This window comes from Alosa sapidissima, chromosome 3, assembly GCF_018492685.1.
Source record: "Alosa sapidissima isolate fAloSap1 chromosome 3, fAloSap1.pri, whole genome shotgun sequence".
Lineage (NCBI taxonomy): Eukaryota > Metazoa > Chordata > Actinopteri > Clupeiformes > Clupeidae > Alosa > Alosa sapidissima.
This window is the reverse complement of record NC_055959.1, coordinates 41,211,141-41,233,447: the sequence shown is the minus strand read 5'-3', so window position 1 is coordinate 41,233,447 and position 22,307 is coordinate 41,211,141. Positions and strand designations below refer to the sequence as shown.

The window sequence follows — 22,307 nt, the reverse complement described above, 5'->3', positions numbered from 1 at the left end:
GGTCTCTCCATATAGACATTAAAAAAGAGAGAGAGAGGGGAAGCACAGCAGTAGCTGGTTTGTTTTGTCTGGTTGTGTGTGTTTTTATGTTTTATTATTATTTAGTTATTTTTATGTATTATTATTATTATTATTATTTTATTATTTGTATTGTTTTTGTGTTATTTGTTTGTCCTTGTGAGCGATGAGCATGCATGGCTTGTATTTAGGTACGGTTTGTCTATGTACTGATATGTGAAGGCATGTATTAGATTATCACTACCAGGATTACCTGTATCAAAACCCATTATACCCCATTTCATTAATACTTTTCTGTAAGGGAGGAGAGGGGGCGGGGGGTGGGAGTTGGGGGTAAACTTCATTGTTAGTACCTTGTTTTACAAAATTAATCTTTGTATTAATTTCACTTCATGGATGAGGTGTAATATGTATCTGTTATACTCAAAATCCCACAAATAAATCATACAAAAAAAAAAAAAAAAAAGGAGTTTTCTTCATTACAGTAACAGACATGCATCTATGTGTGAGTGTGTGTGTGCATCTGTGTGTGAGTGTGCGTGTGCATCTATGTGTGGGTGTGTGTGTGTGCGCGCGTGCATCTCTGTGTGAGTGTGTGCACGTGCATCTGTGTGTGAGTGCGTGTGTGTGTGCGTGCATCTGTGTGTGAATGTGTGTGTGTGCGTGTGCATCTGTGTGTGTGTGCATCTGTGTGTGAGTGTGCGTGTGCATCTATGTGGGGGTGTGCGCGTGCATCTGTGTGTGACTGCGTGTGTGTGTGCGCGTGCATCTGTGTGTGAGTGTGTGTGTGTGCACGTGCATCTGTGTGTGAGTGTGTGTGTGTGCAGGATGAGTCAGATGATGCTAATCGTAGTGTGTGTAGTGTGTGTGTAGTGTGTGTAGGAAAGGAGAGGATGAGTCAGATGATGCTAATCGTAGTGTGTGTAGTGTGTGTGTGTAGTGTGTGTAGTGTAGGGCTTTGACTCCGAACTTCGTTATTCGAATATAATTCGATTATTTTAAAAATTAAAGATATTCGAACGAATTTTAGGGATCTCTTAATATTCGAACCTGTAGCCTATGGAAATATTTTTTTGTAAATGTATTTGGTTGTAGCCTAAACGTTGTTTTCAATTCAGATTCCGAGGTTTTTTTCACGCCTTCTGAAGTGAAATCGCGAGCTCATTAACAAGGCTATTATTGGCCATCTGGGCTCCTGTAGGTTAGCATCCTGGCTGGTTCGCGCTTAGTGAGCAGCTCCCACATAGACATTTTTATTTTAAACTTAACCTTCCTCTGATTTTAATCACCTTAGTTATCAATCAAAGCAAACAGGGAAAAGAAATGGCAACACAATCATTAAAAACACTCAAATAAATAAATGTGCAGATAATTCTGAATGAAAAGCAGCACTGGTTGAAGCCTGGAAATATTGTAAACAAAGTAACGTTAGCTTAATTTGCTAGTTTATCATAGTCTATGGTTAGACTGTTCAGTTTCCCCACGTGTGTTTAAGTTTCAATTGAATACTTTTTCTCCTTGGGACAGGCCCGTTTGAGTCTTGGAAAATACTTTTCCATTTGCATTGGGATTGAGATGATTAGAATTTAGCAGTCAATTTGAATGCAGTAGTTTTGAACAAATTCGTGCAGCGTGCTAATGATGCTAACCGGATTTAATACCAATTTAGCCAGTCGTCTTGCACGATTAATGTTTGGATTACATGTGCATGCTGAGGAGGGATGCGCCTGTTGAGACGGAGAGAGAGAGAGTGCATGGGGCAAGGAGAGTCTGTGTTGAGGTAACGTTAGGCCTACTTCTACCGCCTACTCTGGTAGAGTTTGACATACTACAATGCAAGATATATTTAGGGCCTGTCCACACGGAGACGCTTTTTAGGTTAAACGCAGAGGTTTTGCTTCATCTTGGCCGAGCGTCCAAACGAATCCTGTAAACGCACTGCCCGAAACCGCACTTTTCTGAAACCTGGTCCCAGAGTGGAGAAATCTGAAACCGTAGCCCGTTTGAGTTCGTTTAGACAGCGAAACCGCACATCCTGCTTGTGTATCGATGATGTCATCGCCACACCTCAGCTGCCCTGGACTTGCACTTATAGTACTGCCTAACAATACTAGTTTTCATACATGACATTACCTACGATTACACTCTTACCACTTAATAGGCTACATTAATTTGTCTACACACAATACACACACACACACTACACACAATACACACACACACACACACACACACTACACACAATACACACACACACACACACACACACTACACACGCACTGCACACACTACACACACACACACACACTGCACACACTACACACACGCACTACACACACACACACGCACTACACACACACACACACGCACTACACACACGCACTACACACATAGAAATGCATACTTGGGAGTTAGTGTGTGTGCGTTTTTCTTGTCATTAATAATTCAGAGTAACATCTGCCATTCACTGATCTGATGGAGGAGAATAAACCCTTTTGTTTGTGTGTGTGTGTGTGTAGTGTGTGCGTGTGCGTGTGTGTGTGTGTGTGAGAATGAGTGAGAGGGAACTTTCCACTTACCTCTGAATTTGAAGTTGGTTTCTGATTCTGAATCAGGCTGTACAATCACAAGCTGCGAAGAACACTGTCACACACACACACACACACACACACACACACACACACAGAAATGAACTGTGGACTGACACTGACAGTGTGTGTGCGAGTGTGTTCATCGTAAAACTTCTGATAAAAGGCCTACAATAACCCAATAAACACAAGGAAACGCTCTGGCTAAAATCTAAAACGATTTAATTTACAAGCTACCATCAATTGGCAGAACCAGCAAACACAGTTGAGTGAAAACAATCAAACGCATTATTAAAATAATCAAACACAGTGTTAAAACAATGTTGGAGATTTGGTTATTAGAGATTTGGTTATTATTAGAAGTTTTACGTGTGTGTGTGTGTGTGTGTGTGGATGTGTATATACAGTATTTGTGTATGTGTGTGTGTGTGTGTCTGTGTGTATGATTAGTCTTACGTTTTTGGAGAAGTGACAAAGGTCTTCCACCACAACACCTCCACAAAGCTCAACCATCTCTTGCATGTGACCTGGAGATACACACACACACACACACACACACACACACACACAGACATGAAAAAGCATGAATACTTTCTCACACAAGAGCACACACACACACACAGAAACACAAGCTTTACTACTATGCTCCAAAGACACCTGGCCTTTTCTTCCATGACCAACCGCTTGTGGTATGCTTAGTATTGCATGGTGCACCGAAATTACAAAAGTATCGCAATACCCTGAAATTAAAAATGTCACAATGCCTAATTTTTTTCGATACTTTATAAGAATGAAGTGTTCTTTTGGAACAACATGCATGTGCCTCTCTGAGCCCGCACGTCTCCACACGGTGCAGATCCACTTTGCTGCGCGGCTGAAGCGTTCAAATGCGATGCCTCCCCTCATTCAGACGCGTGTGGGCGTTTCATCTAAAATGTCAGCACTGCCTTCCCAAAATGCTTTGCGGGCGCGTTACCCATAGCAATAAAGTGGAGAGGGTGCAACAGTTGCGTTACCATATTAGGCTAGGAGCATCTGCAACGTCACACGCACTTGCCATATTAGGCTAGGAGCATCTGCAACGTCACACGCACTTGCCATATTAGGCTAGGAGCATCTGCAACGTCACACGCACTTGCCATATTAGGCTAGGAGCATCTGCAACGTCACACGCACTTGCCATATTAGGCTAGGAGCATCTGCAACGTCACACACACTTGCCATATTAGGCTAGGAGCATCTGCAACGTCACACGCACTTGCCATATTAGGCTAGGAGCATCTGCAACGTCACACGCACTTGCCATATTAGGCTAGGAGCATCTGCAACGTCACACGCACTTGCCATATTAGGCTAGGAGCATCTGCAACGTCACACGCACTTGCCATATTAGGCTAGGAGCATCTGCAACGTCACACACACTTGCCATATTAGGCTAGGAGCATCTGCAACGTCACACGCAAGCACACACTTGCCATATTAGGCTAGGAGCATCTGCAACGTCACACGCAAGCACACACTTGCCATATTAGGCTAGGAGCATCTGCAACGTCACACGCAAGCACACACTTGCCATATTAGGCTAGGAGCATCTGCAACGTCACACGCAAGCACACACTTGCAATATTAGGCTAGGAGCATCTGCAACGTCACACGCAAGCACACACTTGCCAGTCATTTGAACTTAAAGGTCATTTAGCCCTACTGTTGGGTTTGATGTAATTTCAGAAATTGGCTACGCAACCTTGTCAAACTTTTACATCTGGAGAGAGCTCCCTGCTAACTATCCCGCTAGCTCAGGTTATGCCTGTCATTCGTGTAGTGCTCACTAAAATCTTAAATGAACATTGCAAGACACTTATCTCTTTTATGATCCCAGAAAGATTTTCTTCGACTTGTTAGTTTTTTGAACGTTTATTTTATCTAATGACACAGAACACATAAATTGCTTCCACATATCCTTGTTATGCACTATGTGCAACTATTTTTCACTAGCCTAAAACCATGAGACTGAAGGCAAATTACTCTCACATATTTCTTAAAGTGACAGGCACTCAATCACACACACCACCAATGCACACTCAATTAGACCTACACACCACATTAAAGATATGCCTAAGTGTACATTATACTATACTAACGGCTAGTTGCCATCTCTGCACCTCCTTGCAAAGATGCTAACAGCTAGTTGCTATCTCTGCACCTCAAGCTCTTGTGTGAATTACTCACAAAGTTGTTACTGTGTAAAATTGACCTCGTGCTTCACAGCAATGTGTCGAAATATCAAATGCAAATCACATAGAACTCAACTTGCAAGCCATTTATTCACCCATTTCAAGAATGCAGGAGTAATCCAGATAGAAACTACAGTAACGTATACAGGCCACATACAGGTCAAATCAGTTAGGGATGCATGAGGGATACACACATATATGCACACACACACACACACTTACACACGCACAATGATATCGGCCCGACATCGGTGTCTGCAGATAACAGCTTCATAACTTAATTATCGGTATATGGACATTTCTGCCGATGTGCCTGGCCGATGTGTGCGTGTGTGGTGAGTGTGTGGTGAGTGTGTGGTGAGTGTATGTGCGTAGTGTGTGTGTGTGCGTGGTGTGTGTGTGTATGTGTGTGCGTGGTGAGTGTGTGTGTGTGCGTGGTGAGTGTGTGTGTGTGTGTGTGTGTGCGTGCGTACGCCAACCTGTGCTCATTCCAACGAAGGGGCCATAGAAACAGATCTCAAATCCTTTCATCAGCAACTACAGAGAGAGAGAGAGAGAGAGAGAGAGAGACAATACATTTGGGCTGAAAATGTTTTACCTCTACTTTCAGAGGAGTGTGTGTGTGTGTGTATATATATATATATATAGTGTGTGTGAGTATGTGTATAGTGTATGTATATATATTGTGTGTGTGTATATATAGTGTGTGTGTGTGTGTGTGTGTGTATAACTCACGTTGCTGTGTTGGGTGCAGCGTGCTTTCTGAGGCCCATGGTGGCTCCGCCCATTCACCACATCTCCACATACTTCAAACTCCGCCTACAGGCCATAGACACACACACACACGATAAATTCCGAAGTCCCCCTAACTGACATCCATTGTGTTGCTAATAACAGGAATGGGACAACACAATAAACACACACACACACACACACACACACACACTTACACACATATGCACTTACACACTTACTTACACACACACACGTGTACACACTTACAAACACACATATGCACGTATACCCTTACACACTTACACACACACCCACCCACACACATACATACATGCTTACACGCACACACACACACACACACGTGTACACACTTACAAACACACATATGCACGTATACCCTTACAGCGAAGCTACACCAGACGCGTAACTGAAGCGTTCCGTTCGTGGCGCGTAAAATCCATTTAAGATGAATGGACGTACGCGCCGCGATCACGTCTGATGTAGCTACTTCCATTGATTACAGTGGAAGCTAAGGCGCGCGCCGCGATCACGTCTGGTGTAGCTACTTCCATTTATTACAGTGGAAGCTAATTGTTGCAGCAGACTCAACGCGAACTTCAGTTACGTGCCTGGTGTAGCTCAGCCCTTACACACACACACACACACACACACACACGCGCACACACGTACACCCAGTGTTTCCCATACATTGACTTATTTGTGGCGGCCCACCACAATATCAACACTGACCATCACACAATGATTTTCCTGGTTGTACTAAATTGTGCTTAAATCTGGTTAGCATCATAACCACGTTGCGCTAATTTGCTAAAAACTGTTGCATTCAACTGTTGCATGCAAACCTACCACCACAAATAGAATTCAATTCTGTGGGAAACACTGTACACCCTTACACACACACCCACATATGCACGTACACCCTCACACAAATGCACACACATGCACGTACACACTTACACACACATATGCACGTACACCCTTACACACACGCACACACATGCAGGTACACACTTACACACACACGCACGTGCACGTACACACACACACACACACACACACACACACACACACACACACACACACACACAGCAGAAAGAAAGAGTGGTATTGTGTCACCTCATTAAGCAGCTTCTCCTGTCTGAGACACTCTGAGACCCCTGTGAAGACACAAGCACAAACACACACTTCAGACCAAATTACAGTGTGTGTGTGTGTGTGTGTGTGTGTGTGTTATGGAGTTGTGTGTGTACGTGTTATGGTGTTGTATGTGTGTGTGTGTGTGTATGTATGTGTTATGGTGGTGTGTGTGTATGTGTTTTATGGTTGTGTGTGTGTGTGTGTGTGTGTGTATGTGTGTATATGTTTTATGGTGGTGTGTGTGTGTGTGTGTGTATGTTTTATGGTGATGTGTGTGTGTGTGTATAACTCACAGAGGTAGCTGACGACCCATGTCCTGTGGGCGATGCCCTGGAAATACTTTAGCGTGCGCTCACACTGTGTGTGTGTGTGTGTGCGCGTGTGTGTTATGGAGTTGTGTGTGTACGTGTTATGGTGTTGTGTGTGTGTGTGTGTGTGTGTGTGTGTGTGTGTGAGTGTATGTGTTATGGTGGTGTGTGTGTATGTGTTTTATGGTTGTGTGTGTGTGTGTGTGTATGTTTTATGGTGATGTGTGTGTGTGTGTATAACTCACAGAGGTAGCTGACGACCCATGTCCTGTGGGCGATGCCCTGGAAGTACTTTAGCGTGCGCTCACACACTAGTTCATCATCTGAGAGAGAGAGAGTGAGAGAGTGTGTGTGTGTGTGTGTGTGTGTGTGTGTGACCGAGAGAGTGAGAGAGAGTGTAAGTGTGTGTGTGACAGAGAGAGAGTGAGAGAGAGTGTGTGTGTGTGTGTGTGTGTGTGTGTGACACAGAGAGAGTGAGAGAGAGTGTAAGTGTGTGTGTGACAGAGAGAGAGTGAGAGAGTGTGTGTGTGTGTGTGTGACAGAGTGAGAGTGAGAGAGAGAGTGTAAGTGTATCGATATCGACTGATATGAAACACATATCGTAAACAGTTTTCAGCCAAATCGCTATATCGGCCAGCCCTACACACACACACACACACACACAGAAACACACGGTTGACACACACACACACCTGTCCTGATGATGACGTGGGTAGTGTCGGACGTCACGTGGGGGGTCACGCTGCTCCCCATCCTCTTAGCGAACCTCTTCGCCTCCACCTGGGCATGCACACACACACACACACACACACACACACACACCACATGAGTCATCTGTGCAGATATCAAACACACACACACACACACACACACACACACACACACACACACGAGTCATCTGTGCAGATATCACACACACACACAGAAATTAATCATACCTAACTACAACACACAGTTGATTTTAGAATGGCAGCTGCCACAGCAAAATTAATGCCGCTGCGGTATCAGAAGGGCAGGCGCAAAATGTAGTTGCAGTTAAATGACCGACGTAACCTCCTCCGCTAGTCAAAATGTAGTTGCGTTTAAATGGCCGACGTAACCTCCCCCGCTAGTCAAAATGTATTATGGCTCGTCCAGTTTCACTACACATACAGATGTAGCTTACAGGTAGTTTATTGTAAAAACATGAACTTTCTTCCACAGTTTTCCTCTTCATTTTGTAGTGGTGGCCACTGAACACAGACAGGTAACGAACAGATAACGTTTGGAAACGGACAGGTAACGTTTGCGGTCTAAACGGGGAGCCTGAATGAGGCCTAGCGGTAGCCGTCTGTCAACATCACACAATTTGGTGGAAAGGTGTAGCAGAGGCTAAGGAAAACCCATTCATTTTTGTAGCTGATCCAACTCAAAGGGAAATTCAAAGTATTTTCCATATAGTACCTTATTAGCTTGCAACGACAGCAAAAGTGAAACTTGGAGAGTAGAAGTCTCTCCGCGACTCGATGATCGACGATTCGATGCAGGTAAAATGTATCGACTGGTAGATTAGTAACGGAGGTAAATGGGATTATAGCAATTTTGCAAGGGCACACAACATGGGAAAAACTTTTTGCACTTGCGGTGGTAGCCTACAGTTAACGTCAATCGCGTACAATAACCAAAGAAAGTAGAGTAGATGACTTGGTTGTGTTTCTACAAGATGTTGGCACAAAATGTCATTTCTGTATTCCTTAATACTGTCCCTCAAATCACGCTAAAATGGTGGGATTAGCAAACAGTTCTTAAAAAAATTATAATTTAATAATTAAATCAAAGAGCCATTGTGTTGTGTGTAAATAGAGGTTAAAAGAAAGAATCTATTTTTTATTTTTGTGTGAGAGAAGGGGAAATGTGACAGTGGGATGTTTTCATTTATTTATGAGTTAGTGTGTATGTGAGTGTGTGTATATATGTGTGTGCGTGTGTGTGTGTGTGTGTGTGTGTGTCTGCAGAGGAGTCTCATGCAGGCCGACAGGTTTAAAGCAGCAGTCTCAAGAGAGAGGCCACTGACAATGCACTTACCCAACCCCCCCCCCCCCCTCCACACACACACACCAATATAAGCATGTCCATGGCTAATGTAAGACACACACACACACACACACACACACCAATATAAGCATGTCCATGGCTAATGTAAGAGCTGCTTTCTGGATGTCGGTCTCAGATCACTCACACAGACACACAAACACACACCAATATAAGCATGTCCATGGCTAATGTAAGAGACACACACACACACACCAATATAAGCATGTCCATGGCTAATGTAAGAGCTGCTTTCTGGATGTCGGTCTCAGATCACTCACACAGACACACAAACACACACCAATATAAGCATGTCCATGGCTAATGTAAGAGACACACACACACACACCAATATAAGCATGTCCATGGCTAATGTAAGAGCTGCTTTCTGGATGTCGGTCTCAGATCACACAGGTCCTTTCTGCTAGCCTAGAAATCTAGACGCACCCTAGCGGCGGCAAATTCATTTGCTCAGCCTGTACCTCTAGTATCAAACCATAGAGATTTCTATTGGCTGACGCCGTGGACGTAATCCAATCACAGCGCTCTATTTTGTTTAGGGCTTTGACTCCGAACTTCGTTATTCGAATATAATTCGATTATTTTAAAAATGAAAGATATTCGAACGAATTTTAGGGATCTCTTAATATTCGAACCTGGAGATAATTTCTATAAATGTATTTGGTTGTAAACGTTGTTTTCAATTCAGATTCCGAGATTTTTTTCACGCCTGGTAGAGTAAAATCGCAAGCTCATTAGCAAGGCTATTATTGATCATCTGGGCTCCAGTAAGTGACATTAGCATCCTGGCTGGTAGGGCTGTCACTTTACGTTCGAAAATCGATTGCACAATCGATTGGACCAAACAACACAAGTTTCGAAAACTAAAATAGGGAATCGATTTTAACCAAATATGTACACTATTAATTTTAAACAAATTAAACAAATAAAAAGGATAGATGTAACAAAATTCACAAACAAGAATATAAGAATATAAAAGAATTCCGAAGTGCAGTAAGCATTGCGAAAGCTAAAAAGAAAATTCCCACCAATTTTACGCACCGGAAACAGCTGTTTCAATCAGCTGCTGTGCTGCTCATGTTTTGCCAAAAAATGGAGGACAACAACCTGTGCGACATGAGAGAGACGAGTGATAGGCCCTAATAACTTGAGGAGTTCGATGTGGAATTACTTCGGATTTTTGGTATATCAAACTATGGAAAAGAACAAAGCGGTAGGCTATACAAACTGTGCAATCGAGTTCTATGTAGGCGAAATTTGTTTGACATTTCGTAAACACAGACACAGATACGTTGAAGACTGCAGTAATGTTTGTCACTGATGTAATGGCAGTCCACTCAGCTTATTGTTTTTCGAGAATGTTGCACTCCTGTTTGTCATTGTGCGCGAAACTTCACGCCAATAAATCATCAGAAATATTGCTGGCTTGCGTCTACAAGCGCCCTCTTTACGTTCGTCCTATTGCCTGTTAGTTGTTTGTGGATTGGCCTATATTTGGCGTTGAAAATGGAAACGTCTTTAGACATGAAAAATCAATTTTACAATCGATTCAATGAACACTTATGTCTCAAAAATCGAACAGGATTTTTTCACAAAAGTGACAGCCCTACTGGCTGGTTCACACTTAGTGAGCTCACACATAGGCATAATAGACACTTTTATTTTAAACTTAACCTTCCTCTGATTTTAATCACCTCAGTTATCAATCAAAGCAAACAGGGAAAATAAATGGCAACACAATCATTAAAAAATAAATAAATAAATAAATGTGCAGATAAGTCTGAATGAAAAGCAGCACTGGTTGAAGTCTGGAAATATTGTAAACAAAGTAACGTTAGCTTAATTTGCTAGTTTATCATAGTCTACTGGTTAGACTGTTCAGTTTCCCTACGTGTGTTTAAGTTTCAAACTAGATGTACCGCATAGCGGTACAAAATATGACCGCCGCTCAGTCCTGTACATCCATTCCGCGAAAATAAATCACACTTCAATTTGTCTCCATATTTTACTCCATCCCCCACTCTTGAAACTTTTGTGTATGCTTGTTTGGCATGCCTGAGTGTGTGTGTGCGGCTGCACAGAAAGTAACCTACTGGTGCTGAAAAGGTGAATAGATTGTAGAATAGCCAAAGAAGATGTAGCATTGTTATAAAACCTTTAAAATCTCTAAACAATAAAAAGTAGGGCAGTTCATCACAGTTCATCCATTGCAACTGGATTGATGAAAGGTCACTCACACCTGTAGGCTACATTGTATTTGGGAAAAGCAAAAGGTATCAGCATAATGTTATTTATTTATTTATTTATTTATTTATTTATGAACAAAAACATCTGTCAGTTCCATGCCGTTTTCAACAGCTATCAAAAACAAAGGTCATTTTTGGATGGATGGATTTTTTGTGAATGTTTCTTCTTCTACATAAGATTTTAGTCATCTTTAGTTCATGTAATACTTTATTGTCAATGCACAAATTAAGTAACAGTAGTCTGAAACGAAATGCTGTTTTACATCTAACCAGTGGTGCAAATAACTGACATGTCCAAATGGGCCTTGATGAAATGCGTTGCTAGACTGTTCATACACATTTTAACGGGCCAAAGTTGAAGAGCTGTTGTCCGTTATTGTTCGTGCAAATATAGGCTGATTCATGTTCCCTTGCATTGTGTAACTGAGGTCCATGGCTAGTCTGGCTTTCACCAGACCAAGCTCAATCTTTTAAGAAATCAAAAAATAAATAGCGGGCAGATCAGGCTGGGTTCACCCGATATTGTTTAATTTTCCGATTGAGATATCCACGCTCTGGCTATTCTAAATGCAAAAATGCATCAGGGAGTTATGACAAAACTGGAACTAACAAACTAGATCCTAATAGAAAGCTGTTAGCTTCCCTAAGCTACAGGTAGGCTTATAAGGTAGGCCTATTTACAACATAAATTGTCAATAGGCTATGCTGGCGACACAAATAAAATCTCCTTTGGAAACCAATGGCTTACGCCTTACAGTATCAAGCGGACTTAAACTGCCATATCGTGGCGAAAAGTTGTAATAAAATTCACGCAGCTCCATGAGTCAAGGAAAGCGCGAATGAAGTAGCCACTTCTAAATGGGACCCACTACACAGTAGCTTAAGGTGTGTTGCTAAAGCAGCCATAATGAAATGAAGGTGTCATTGTTTGGATACTTCACACACACATGCTTTTTAATTTCACAGACTACAACTACCAAGCTGGAATCAAAGCACATCGATTCCCCCTCACACCCTGCACGCACTTAAAACAAAATAAACAGGCGTCTCAGTCTCACGCATGTATAGGCAAAACTGTATCAGACCGGTGTAACGTTGGTAAATCTTCCATTGCACAGAATGATTTTTGTAGCACGTGCAACAAATGACAGTCGAAAGATACAATTACAGTGCTGCTATCAATTTGCTTGGTATAACCGCATTTATAGTTTTCTACAAATGCAATCAATCAAATTGGCCTCCATCACTCCAACGCTAACGGTAACGTTACCTAGGTCCTTATTGATATTATAAGATTAACGTACCTGCAGTAGAAACCAAGCATGTCCGATAAACATCCTCAGATTTATTTCGGCTTCAAGAAGAAATGGGAATTACATTTCATGTGAACATCGTCCTATCCTTATTAGACGTTCTCTGCGGTAAACTACAGTCCTTGTAGGAAGCATCCATTGTTTTTCCAACCCACTTTTAACTTCCAACAAAATTACGTCTCACTGCAACGATGCGCCATCTAGTGGACAAACGACTACTTATCGCCAATACTGGAAATGCAGCCATGATGATGATGATGATGTATATTTATTTTGATCTTTTAATCCTACTGAATTTGTAATTATGTATCGGCCGTTCTAATACCGATAGTATGTGGGTGCCTGTGTATATGTGTGCACCGCCATCTACAGGCCAATGAGTGTACAGTCACTAAATGTACACATAATCTAATTTTTTTAGACCCCCCCATGGATAAAATTCTACGAAACTTGGCATACCCCCAGAGAATGCCAGGTCAATCATACACATAAAATTTGGTGCAGTTCTGAACATCTTAACTAAAGATAGGGGCGATTAAAGCAGAATAATATTGCATTTTCATTTTTTACCGGGCGGGTGCAAATCACAAATGAGTGATTATGGGCCAGATTGATGTGGGCCCTTGAGACCAACATACCATAAAAGATTCTTCATCCTCAGTGCCACGGTTCAGTTAGTTATTTATTTAGGAAAAACTGCTTTTTTTGCGGTTCGGGGGGCCCAGCACGGGGAGTGGCCCCCGGGGACGAAACTAAATTTTTCCGTAAAAGTCTAGTGGGGCTACATACCCACCAAATTTCATGTGCCGAATATTTTCGAATTTCAATATTAATAAACAAACGAACTTCGAATATGATTTTTGGGCAAAAGTCAAAGCCCTAATTTTGTTAGAGAGTCTTAAGGCGGGCTTAACAGGATAACGACAGTCCTGCGATGGTGAACAACAAGGAAGGTGGCTATGGCGAATGAAGAGCGGTTGTTTGAATCGGCGTTGGCGTCAACTTTGGAGGAGTTGGACTTGTGCTTTTCTTTGAAAGTTGAGCAACACAATGCACTTAAGTCATTACTTTCGAAGAAGGATGTATTTGCCGTTTTGCCAACCTGATACGGATATGGTCGTAGCGCCGGCCTATTGCATGCTTAGGCAGTTTGAAAGACAATTCTCTGCCCGCCCCTTGGATTAAGCGAGGTGAATGGTTCGATTCCAGACTATACATTTCAATGATATAGGATGGCCTGCCAGGCTACCTTTCTGCTGCATCCTTTCATCTCTCATGTCACAAACATAACAAACACACACACACACACAGTGAGAGAGATAAAGCCCGCCCTCAGAAACAACTGATAGGTAGGTCTTCAAAAATAGCACAAAGATAGGCCAATCACTTGCCTATCAATATCGCATGGATATGGGAAGTTTACCCCCCCCCCCCGAAAAAAAAAACTCTTCGGGTCTACACGATTCACGTGAATGACATATTTTGATTCAAAAACTGTGATTTTCACCGAAAGGTGACTAGTTTGCAGATATGACATATGTCTACCTTTGTTACAACCTGACGCAGCCAGCAAAACTTGTGGTACCGTTGTAACATTAGCATAAGCGTCATGAATGTAACAGTTCTAAAATTGTGATAGCCTTGTTGATAAACTGCTTATTTCTTTCATGTCTGAAGCATTTGGTCCAGTGATCTTTGAAGTTGCTGAAATTGGCTGTGATGGTGGCACAAAATTCATAATCCATAACCCGCAATAACCCCCCAGCCCGAAACGCACATACACACACACACACCTGCTGTGGCCCACTTAGTCCTGACAGGACTAGCTGGAGTGGGCGGAGTCTGGGAGGAGTGCCTGCTGGTAACCCTTTGACCTCTGACCTCTGGCTGTCACCAGAACTCTGAGTATCGCGCTGCCCTGAGAGAGATAGAGAGAGAGAGTGAGAGAGAGAGAGATCATTTGTCTTCTTTCCATACGTACGCAAATCTCGTATTGTTGACGGAAGGTGGACTGTGCGCGTGAGAAATCTACTACAAAAGTAGAGAAGAGAAATCTACTACAAAATACGTTGAACCAACTGCTTTTCCTATGCGCGACACACACCCCTTTTTGAATGCATCAAAAGGGTCAAAATAGCAGCAGCCAAAGAGGATCGTGTAAAATAAAAAATCTTTGGCAGGACGCGATTAATGTGGTTAAACAAATGAACACGTTATACTTGATCCTTAATCACATATCGATGCTGACAACCCTACTGCAAATGAACACGTTATACTTGGTCCTTAATCACATAGCGATGCTGACAGCCCTACTGCAAATGAACACGTTATACTTGGTCCTTAATCACATATCACGCAATTACTGAGTGAATGCTGACAGACCTAATGCAAATGCATCTCGGCGTAGAACATGCGGTTAAAATTCACACCTAGTGAGAGGGCGTGTTGGTGACGTTTCTTTCGTGCGTCTATGTGGTTAGATCTAACTTAAATGCCAGTGTTATGATTGAGTGGCATAGTGCTGTCCAGAAAATCTCCGACCTGGAAAGATGCAGACATCACGGAGCTACTGTCCATGAGGGCATACAACATTTTGATAGAACACATGAAGGGAACGGCACGTTGTAGCCTACAACTGCATGGCAAGGCCAAACAAATTCAAAAGACTGAATCATCATATGCAGAAGGCGCTGAAAAGGCAGTAGCCTACAGCGACGTCGTTGACGACAATAACAGAAGTATTTAATAAATTGTTAGCCAACACGGTTTTCTGTTCATTGATAGCCTTCTCATGACCTGCTGAGCTCGCTATTTGTTGAGCATATATGCCTAGAGAAAATGAAAATGAAGAAAAATCAACTTTGTTCCAAGCTCCTTACGTAAATGCACATGGGGAGAGGATGCTTTTGGAAAAAATAATGTTATGTTAGTATTTTGTTCTTCATATACTCCAGAGGTTAAATCTGAAAGCGCTTAGTGTGTGTGTGTACCCTGTGTGCGTCTCTGGGTGTTGCAGGACAGAGAGAGAGAGAGAGAGAGAGAGAGAGAGAGAGAGAGAGAGAGAGAGAGAGAGAGAGAGAGAGAGAGAGAGAGAGAGTGTGTGTGTGTGTGTGTGTGTGTGTGTGTGTGTGTGTGTGTGTGTGTGTGTGTGTGTGTACCCTGTGTGAGTCTCTGGGTGTTGCAGGACAGAGTGTGTGTGTGTGTGTGTGTGTGTACCCTGTGTGCGTCTCTGGGTGTGTGTGTGTACCCTGTGTGAGTCTCTGGGTGTTGCAGGACAGAGAGTGTGTGTGTGTGTGTGTGTGTGTGTGTGTGAGAGTATTTGTGTGTACCCTGCGTTTGTCCCTGGGTGTTGCATGGCTGAGTGGGTCCCAGGCCGCCTGGAGGGGGGGGTAGGCAGACCAGCCTCAGCTGCCTCAGCAGAGCCCTCGTGCCTGGGGATCAGAAGGGGGAGAGTGGGGGTCAGTCTGGGGGTATGTCTGTGCAGTCTGAAACAATTCACATTGCACACCATGAAATCAGGATCACCGACCACTCTCCAGTCTGAAACAAACAATTCAGGTACGGTCTCTCGGTGGATACCCCACAACAGTGCAATGCTAACGTGTTTTTCTTCTAACTAGAACCGTCTAGAACTGTCTGACAGGGACTAAACTGCCTGTCTCCTGACTAGGGCTGGGCGATCAAACGATAGTGATATGTATCGCAATAAACATCTAATCGATATCAATAAAAAATACGTTCGATAGAACATTCAATAATTAAAAGGAACACACACCTCCCGCCTTACGTTGTCCATAAATAAATAGGCTAAATATATCTTGCATTGTAGCTAGTATGTGAGTAGGTGATAGAAGTAGGCCTACCCATCTCTCTCTCTCTCACAATCGTGCAAGATGACTGACTAAATTGCTATTAAGTCCGGTTAGCATCATTAGCACACTGCACAAATTTGCTCAAAACTGTTGCATTCAAATCGACTGCTAAGTTCTAATCATCTCAATCCAGATGCAAATGGAAAAGTATTTTCCAAGACTCAAACGGGCCTATCCCAAGGAGAAAAAGTATTCATTTGAAACTTAAACACACGTGGGGAAACTGAACAGTCTAACCAGACTATGATAAACTAGCAAAATGTGAAGTGCAGGTTGAATAAATAGTCGGTTATTGGTCATTAAGGGTACACTATGCAAGAGTTTCACCTTAGCATAACCTTTACAAAGCCCCATTGATGGAAACGAACTTGTAATAGGCGAATCGTTCACTTAGCATAGCTAAGCAAAAGCATTGTCACTGTGTACAGGGGGATAAGTCACGAGAATGTTGCTATTTACAGTAAAGAGTACAGTACAGAGTAAAATATAAATATATCGCGACTCCAGAGGGAGCAACCTAAACCTGCATAGTGTACCTTTAAAACACAAATCTGCATAGTGTACCTTTAACGTTAGTGAATGTTGATTCCTGTATAATTCCTGTGTGCATGTATGTGTGTGTTTCGGGGGTGTTTACCTCATGCACATCCCCTGCTGTCGGTCTGGCTCGCTGGACAGCTGCTTCTTGGGGGACCTGAGTGAGCTGGATTTTGGCCCCGCCCCTTGGTTCCCATTGGCTGCCTCAGCGCTGGCCCCTTGCACTGCCTTGGTACATGGCTCCGCCTCCTTCTGCTTAAGCGCTTCAGAGACGAGCGCCATCATCTGCTCCAAGCGCTGCAGCTCCGCGTGCATCTCCGCCTTTTGCTGAGGGACAGAGTGTGTGTGAGTGTGTGTGTGTGTGTGTGAGTGTGAGTGCACCTGTGTGTGTGTGTGTGTGTGTCTCTGGGTGTCGCAAACATGAGTGTGTGTGTTTTAAGGAGGGGAGAGGAGAAGAGAAAGGAGAGAAGAGAGGAGGGGAGAGGAGAAGAGAAAAGAGAGGAGAGAGGAGAGAGGGGAGAGGGAGGAGAGAGGGAGGAGGGAGGAGAGAGGAGAAGAGAAAAGAGGAGAGAGGGGAGAAGAGAGGAGAGCAGAGGGGAGAGGAGAAGAGAGGGGAGAGGAGAAGAGAAAAGAGGAGAGAGGGGAGAAGAGAGGAGAGCAGAGGGGAGAGGAGAAGAGAGGGGAGAGGAGAAGAGAAAAGAGGAGAGAGGGGAGAAGAGAGAAGAGGAGAGAAGAGGGGAGAGGGAGGAGAGAGGGAGGAGGGAGGAGAGAGGAGAGAGGAGAAGAGAGGAGAGCAGAGGGGAGAGGAGAAGAGAGGAGAGCAGAGGGGAGAGGAGAAGAGAAAAGAGGAGAGAGGGGAGAAGAGAGAAGAGGAGAGAAGAGGGGAGAGGGAGGAGAGAGGGGAGGGGGAGGGGGAAGTCCTGTCCTGAACAGAAAGGGGAGTAAGAGAGAGGTGGAGTCCTGTCTGCTCCTGCTCTCAACACAGCACAACACTGCCACCCAGTGGACACAACGCACCAGTGCACCACTGCTTTAGATATCCACCACCACCCACACAGACACACCCACACACACCTGCAGGAACCATATTAGTTGTGTATAAGGTGTGCATACATGATCACATGAGCTTACCTGTGTGTTGATGATGTCACTAGAGTATTGAGAGAACTCTGCAGTCTCACCTGCAGGCACCTCAGGGACACCCTCATCTACAGAAGAGAGAGAGAGAGAGAGAGAGAGAGAGAGAGAGAGAGAGAGAGAGAGAGAGAGAGAGAGAGAGAGAGAGAGAGAGAGAGAGAGAGAGAGAGAGATAGAGATAGATTTTACGGAGTAAAAATGGACAGGGAAATTATTCATTACCTTCCTACAGAGATATAAATGTCCCTTCTATTAAACATCCCAATATAAAATGCGGCAGGAACTCAAGGGGAATTGTTGTTTGGTTTAAAGAAGCCATTAATAAATGCATATATGTAGTAAGAAAAGGATCATCACACATATGGTTGAAACTATCAAAAGAACTCACAAACTCAACACAGGACACTTATTTATGTGCCATATACATTCCTCCTCTTGAATCTCCATATTACAGTGAAAACATATTTGAAACGTTAAAATCTGACATCATTGAACTCCAGTCATTTGGGAAGATTCTAATTATGGGCGACCTTAATGCAAGAGTAGGAACCGATTTAGATTACATTGACATATCTGGATTTAAACATGTTTCTTCACTAGAACAAAATATCAATATAAGTAGTCACAGGAACAATTTTGATAACATCATCAATAGACATGGCAAGGAGGTGTTACAACTTTGCAAATCTCTTGGTCTGTTTATTGTTAATGGCAGAACAAGGGAGGACTCTCTGGGTAAATTCACTTATTGCTCACCCCTGGGCAGCAGTGTGGTGGATTATGCTATAACAGATTTAGATCAAAACCAAATAAATTATTTCACAGTAATGCCACTGTTGCCTCTGTCAGATCACTGCCACATTATAATTAGCTTAAAAGAAAAATTCCAGTATAGAACATCAAAAACCTATGAGTACACTACACCCACTTCCAGTTCAATACAAATGGAGCGATGACAGACTAAAGCAATACACATCCCAGTCAAATTGCATCGAGGTCGAAAACATGATCTACTCCTTCCTGTTCACCAAATTTAAAAAGTCTAAAGATAACATCAATGTAGCCACCAAAACATTAACAACAATATTTTCCACAATAGCCAAAAAATCTTTAAAAAGACAAGGAATAGTTAATAGCAAGAAAAACAAAAAAAATAAATGGTTTGACAAAGACTGCCTATTACTAAGAAAAGAATTAAGATCTTATTCAAACCAAAAACACAGAGAACCAGCAAATCAGGAACTTCAAATAAAATATTATAACACCCTACACAAATACAAATCACTTCTAAAACGCAAAAAAGCCAATCACATACATAACCAGTTAGTAGAAATTGATGATGCGTTAGATCAAAACACTTTTTGGGACCTGTGGAAAAACCTTAACAACCCCAAAAAAGAAAATTGTCTCCCAATAGCAAATGGAAAAACATGGGTTGACCATTTTGAAAATTTATACAAAAGAGATTAACTAAACCTGGCACAAAAAAAACTAACAACCCATTTAAAAACACTTGAAAAAACACAAAAAGATAAATTAAATGAATTAGACTCAGCTATAACATTATCTGAATTGAATTAAAATAAAAAAAAACTGAAAAATAGAAAATCATGCAGCACTGATGGAATTTATAATGAAATGTTGAAACATAGCACCCCCAAAATTAAACAAGTAATCCTGAAACTATTTAATTTAATATTATTCTCAGGCCACTTTCCTGACCAATGGAAAATTAGTCAGATCACCCCCATATACAAAAATGGTGACATATTTAACCCAAACAATTATAGAGGCATATCACAAGGCAGCAATTTAGGTAAATTATTCTGTAGTATAATCAATAACCGAATTTCAATCTTAATAAAAAAAAAAAACCCAATATATTAAGCCCCTCTCAAATTGGTTTCATACAAAAAAATAGAACAGATCATATTTATACTTTACAGACACTGATACAAGAAAACGTTACAAAGGTCAAAAACGGAAAAATATATGGATGCTTTGTGGATTTCAGCAAAGCCTTCGACTCCGTTTGGCATGAAGGTCTCTTGCTGAAACTACTTGATTGTGAAATTGGTAGTAAAACATATAACATCATTAAAGACATGTATGAAAACATCAAATGTTGTGTAAAAATAAATAACAAACAAACTGATTACTTTCCTCAAACAAAAGGAGTGAGGCAGGGCTGTTGCCTGAGTCCTACATTATTTAACATTTATATCAATGAATTAGCTAATAAAATTCAAAATTCATCCTCGCCTGGTCTCAATCTTTTGGGGAAAAAAATCAAATGCCTGCTTTACGCAGATGATCTTCTCCTGCTATCGTCAACGGCACAGGGACTACAAGAGAGCCTTTCTCTTTTGAACGAATACAGCATAACTTGGGCCCTTCCAATCAATATGGAAAAAACAAAAATAATGACTTTCCAAAGAAAACATTCGAACATAAATAAATATAATTTTACCATTGGCGGAAAACAACTAGAACAAGTAAGAAAATACAACTACTTAGGACTGACCATTTCTTCATCAGGGCAATTTGATAACGCAATCAAAGACCTATCCGAAAAAGCACGCAAAACATACATGTTAAGAAAATCTCTATTTCAATATAATCCTTCCATCAAATTATGGAAAAAGATCTTTGATTCCTTAGTAAAGCCAATATTACTATATGGGAGCGAAATTTGGGGTATAAAATATGAAGACAATTTCAAAACATGGGACAAAAGCCAAACCGAATTATTACATTTGGAATTCTGTAAAAATATTCTAGGTTTAAACAGATGTGCACCTAATCTAGGCTGCAGAGCTGAGCTTGGAAGATTTCCCCTCCTTGTAGACATACAAAAAAGAGCAACCAAATTCTGGCATCATCTTCAGACTAGCAATTCAGAGCAATATCACCACACTGCTGCCCAGCTGAGGAGGGAACACCCAGAGAGTGACCCCTTAAACTTTCATAATACAAAAACACGACCTGAAAAACTGCAGCTCAAGTATTGCTTTAATAGCAAAAGAAGTAGAGAACACAACAAAACAAAACTACATTAACACATGGAAATGCAAAATCAAACAAGTAAATAAGCTACACTGCTATAGAACTATTCGAATTGATTACAAATTGGCACCATATTTAAATGAAATTAAAAACCATCGTCATAGAAAACTCCTGTCAAAGTATCGACTGAGTGATCATTCCCTTGCAATACAAAAGGGTAGACACCGCCAAACCTGGTTAGCTCGTGAAGATCGAATATGTAAATTCTGTAATACTGGAGTAGTAGAGGACGAACGCCACTTCCTCACAGAATGTCCCAATTATCAACACTTAAGAGCTATATTCTACCCACAAATTGAAATCACTTGTCCCGGCTTTATGATTGCCACCAATGAACAAAAACTACAATTCCTCCTGGGAGAAATAGATAAATGTGCCCACTTAGCATACCAATATTTACAGTCCTGCCACATTTTAAGAGAAAACTTCACATAGAAAAAGTGCATACAGTATATCGTTTTTGTTAAATAGTTTTATATAGACTATTGTTTAAGTTTAAGTTAAGCTTACTTAAGATCAATTTCTTTATTTATTCTATGTTGCTATAAGTTTCCTTTTATATTAATCTTCCATAACTCTAAAAATAAGTACAAATTTATGTTAAGTTTCCTTTCTGTTACAAATCGTAAATTACTTTAGATACAGTTTTTGTTTTTTTTTTTTTGTTTTAAATAAGTTTCCTTTAGATTTAGATTTAAGAATACATGTTTAAGTTTTCTTTAAACATGGATTTATTTACTATTTTTTTTTAAACAAGTTTTTCTTTCTTTTAGTTTAGTATTATGCTTTCTTTGACCCCTCTGAAAACAAATATTGTATCTGTTTGTATTGTCATGTTACTGCTTTGGCAACACTATTTTCTGAGTCATGCCAATAAAGCACATTTGAATTTGAATTTGATAGATAGAGAGAGAGGGAGAGAGATAGATAGAGAGAGAGGGAGAGAGGGAGAGAGATAGATAGAGGGAGAGAGAGAAGAGAGAGAGAGAGAGAGAGAGAGAGAT

The 22,307-nt window shown here is 41.6% G+C and overlaps 1 protein-coding gene across 1 annotated transcript in view; it reads right to left on the bottom strand.

Moving 5' to 3' along the window:
• Positions 1-22,307, bottom strand: part of LOC121705560 (breast cancer type 1 susceptibility protein homolog) — a 48,000-nt gene that overhangs the window by 4,824 nt on the left and 20,869 nt on the right. The window contains exons 9-19 of the mRNA XM_042086596.1: positions 18,232-18,308; positions 17,201-17,427; positions 16,021-16,122; positions 14,485-14,578; positions 7,734-7,821; positions 7,287-7,364; positions 6,713-6,753; positions 5,576-5,659; positions 5,320-5,377; positions 3,063-3,133; positions 2,598-2,661 (exon numbers count right to left, since the gene is read on the bottom strand). Coding sequence (XP_041942530.1) covers positions 2,598-2,661; positions 3,063-3,133; positions 5,320-5,377; positions 5,576-5,659; positions 6,713-6,753; positions 7,287-7,364; positions 7,734-7,821; positions 14,485-14,578; positions 16,021-16,122; positions 17,201-17,427; positions 18,232-18,308 — 984 coding nt within the window. The remainder of the gene's footprint in view (positions 1-2,597; positions 2,662-3,062; positions 3,134-5,319; positions 5,378-5,575; positions 5,660-6,712; positions 6,754-7,286; positions 7,365-7,733; positions 7,822-14,484; positions 14,579-16,020; positions 16,123-17,200; positions 17,428-18,231; positions 18,309-22,307) is intronic.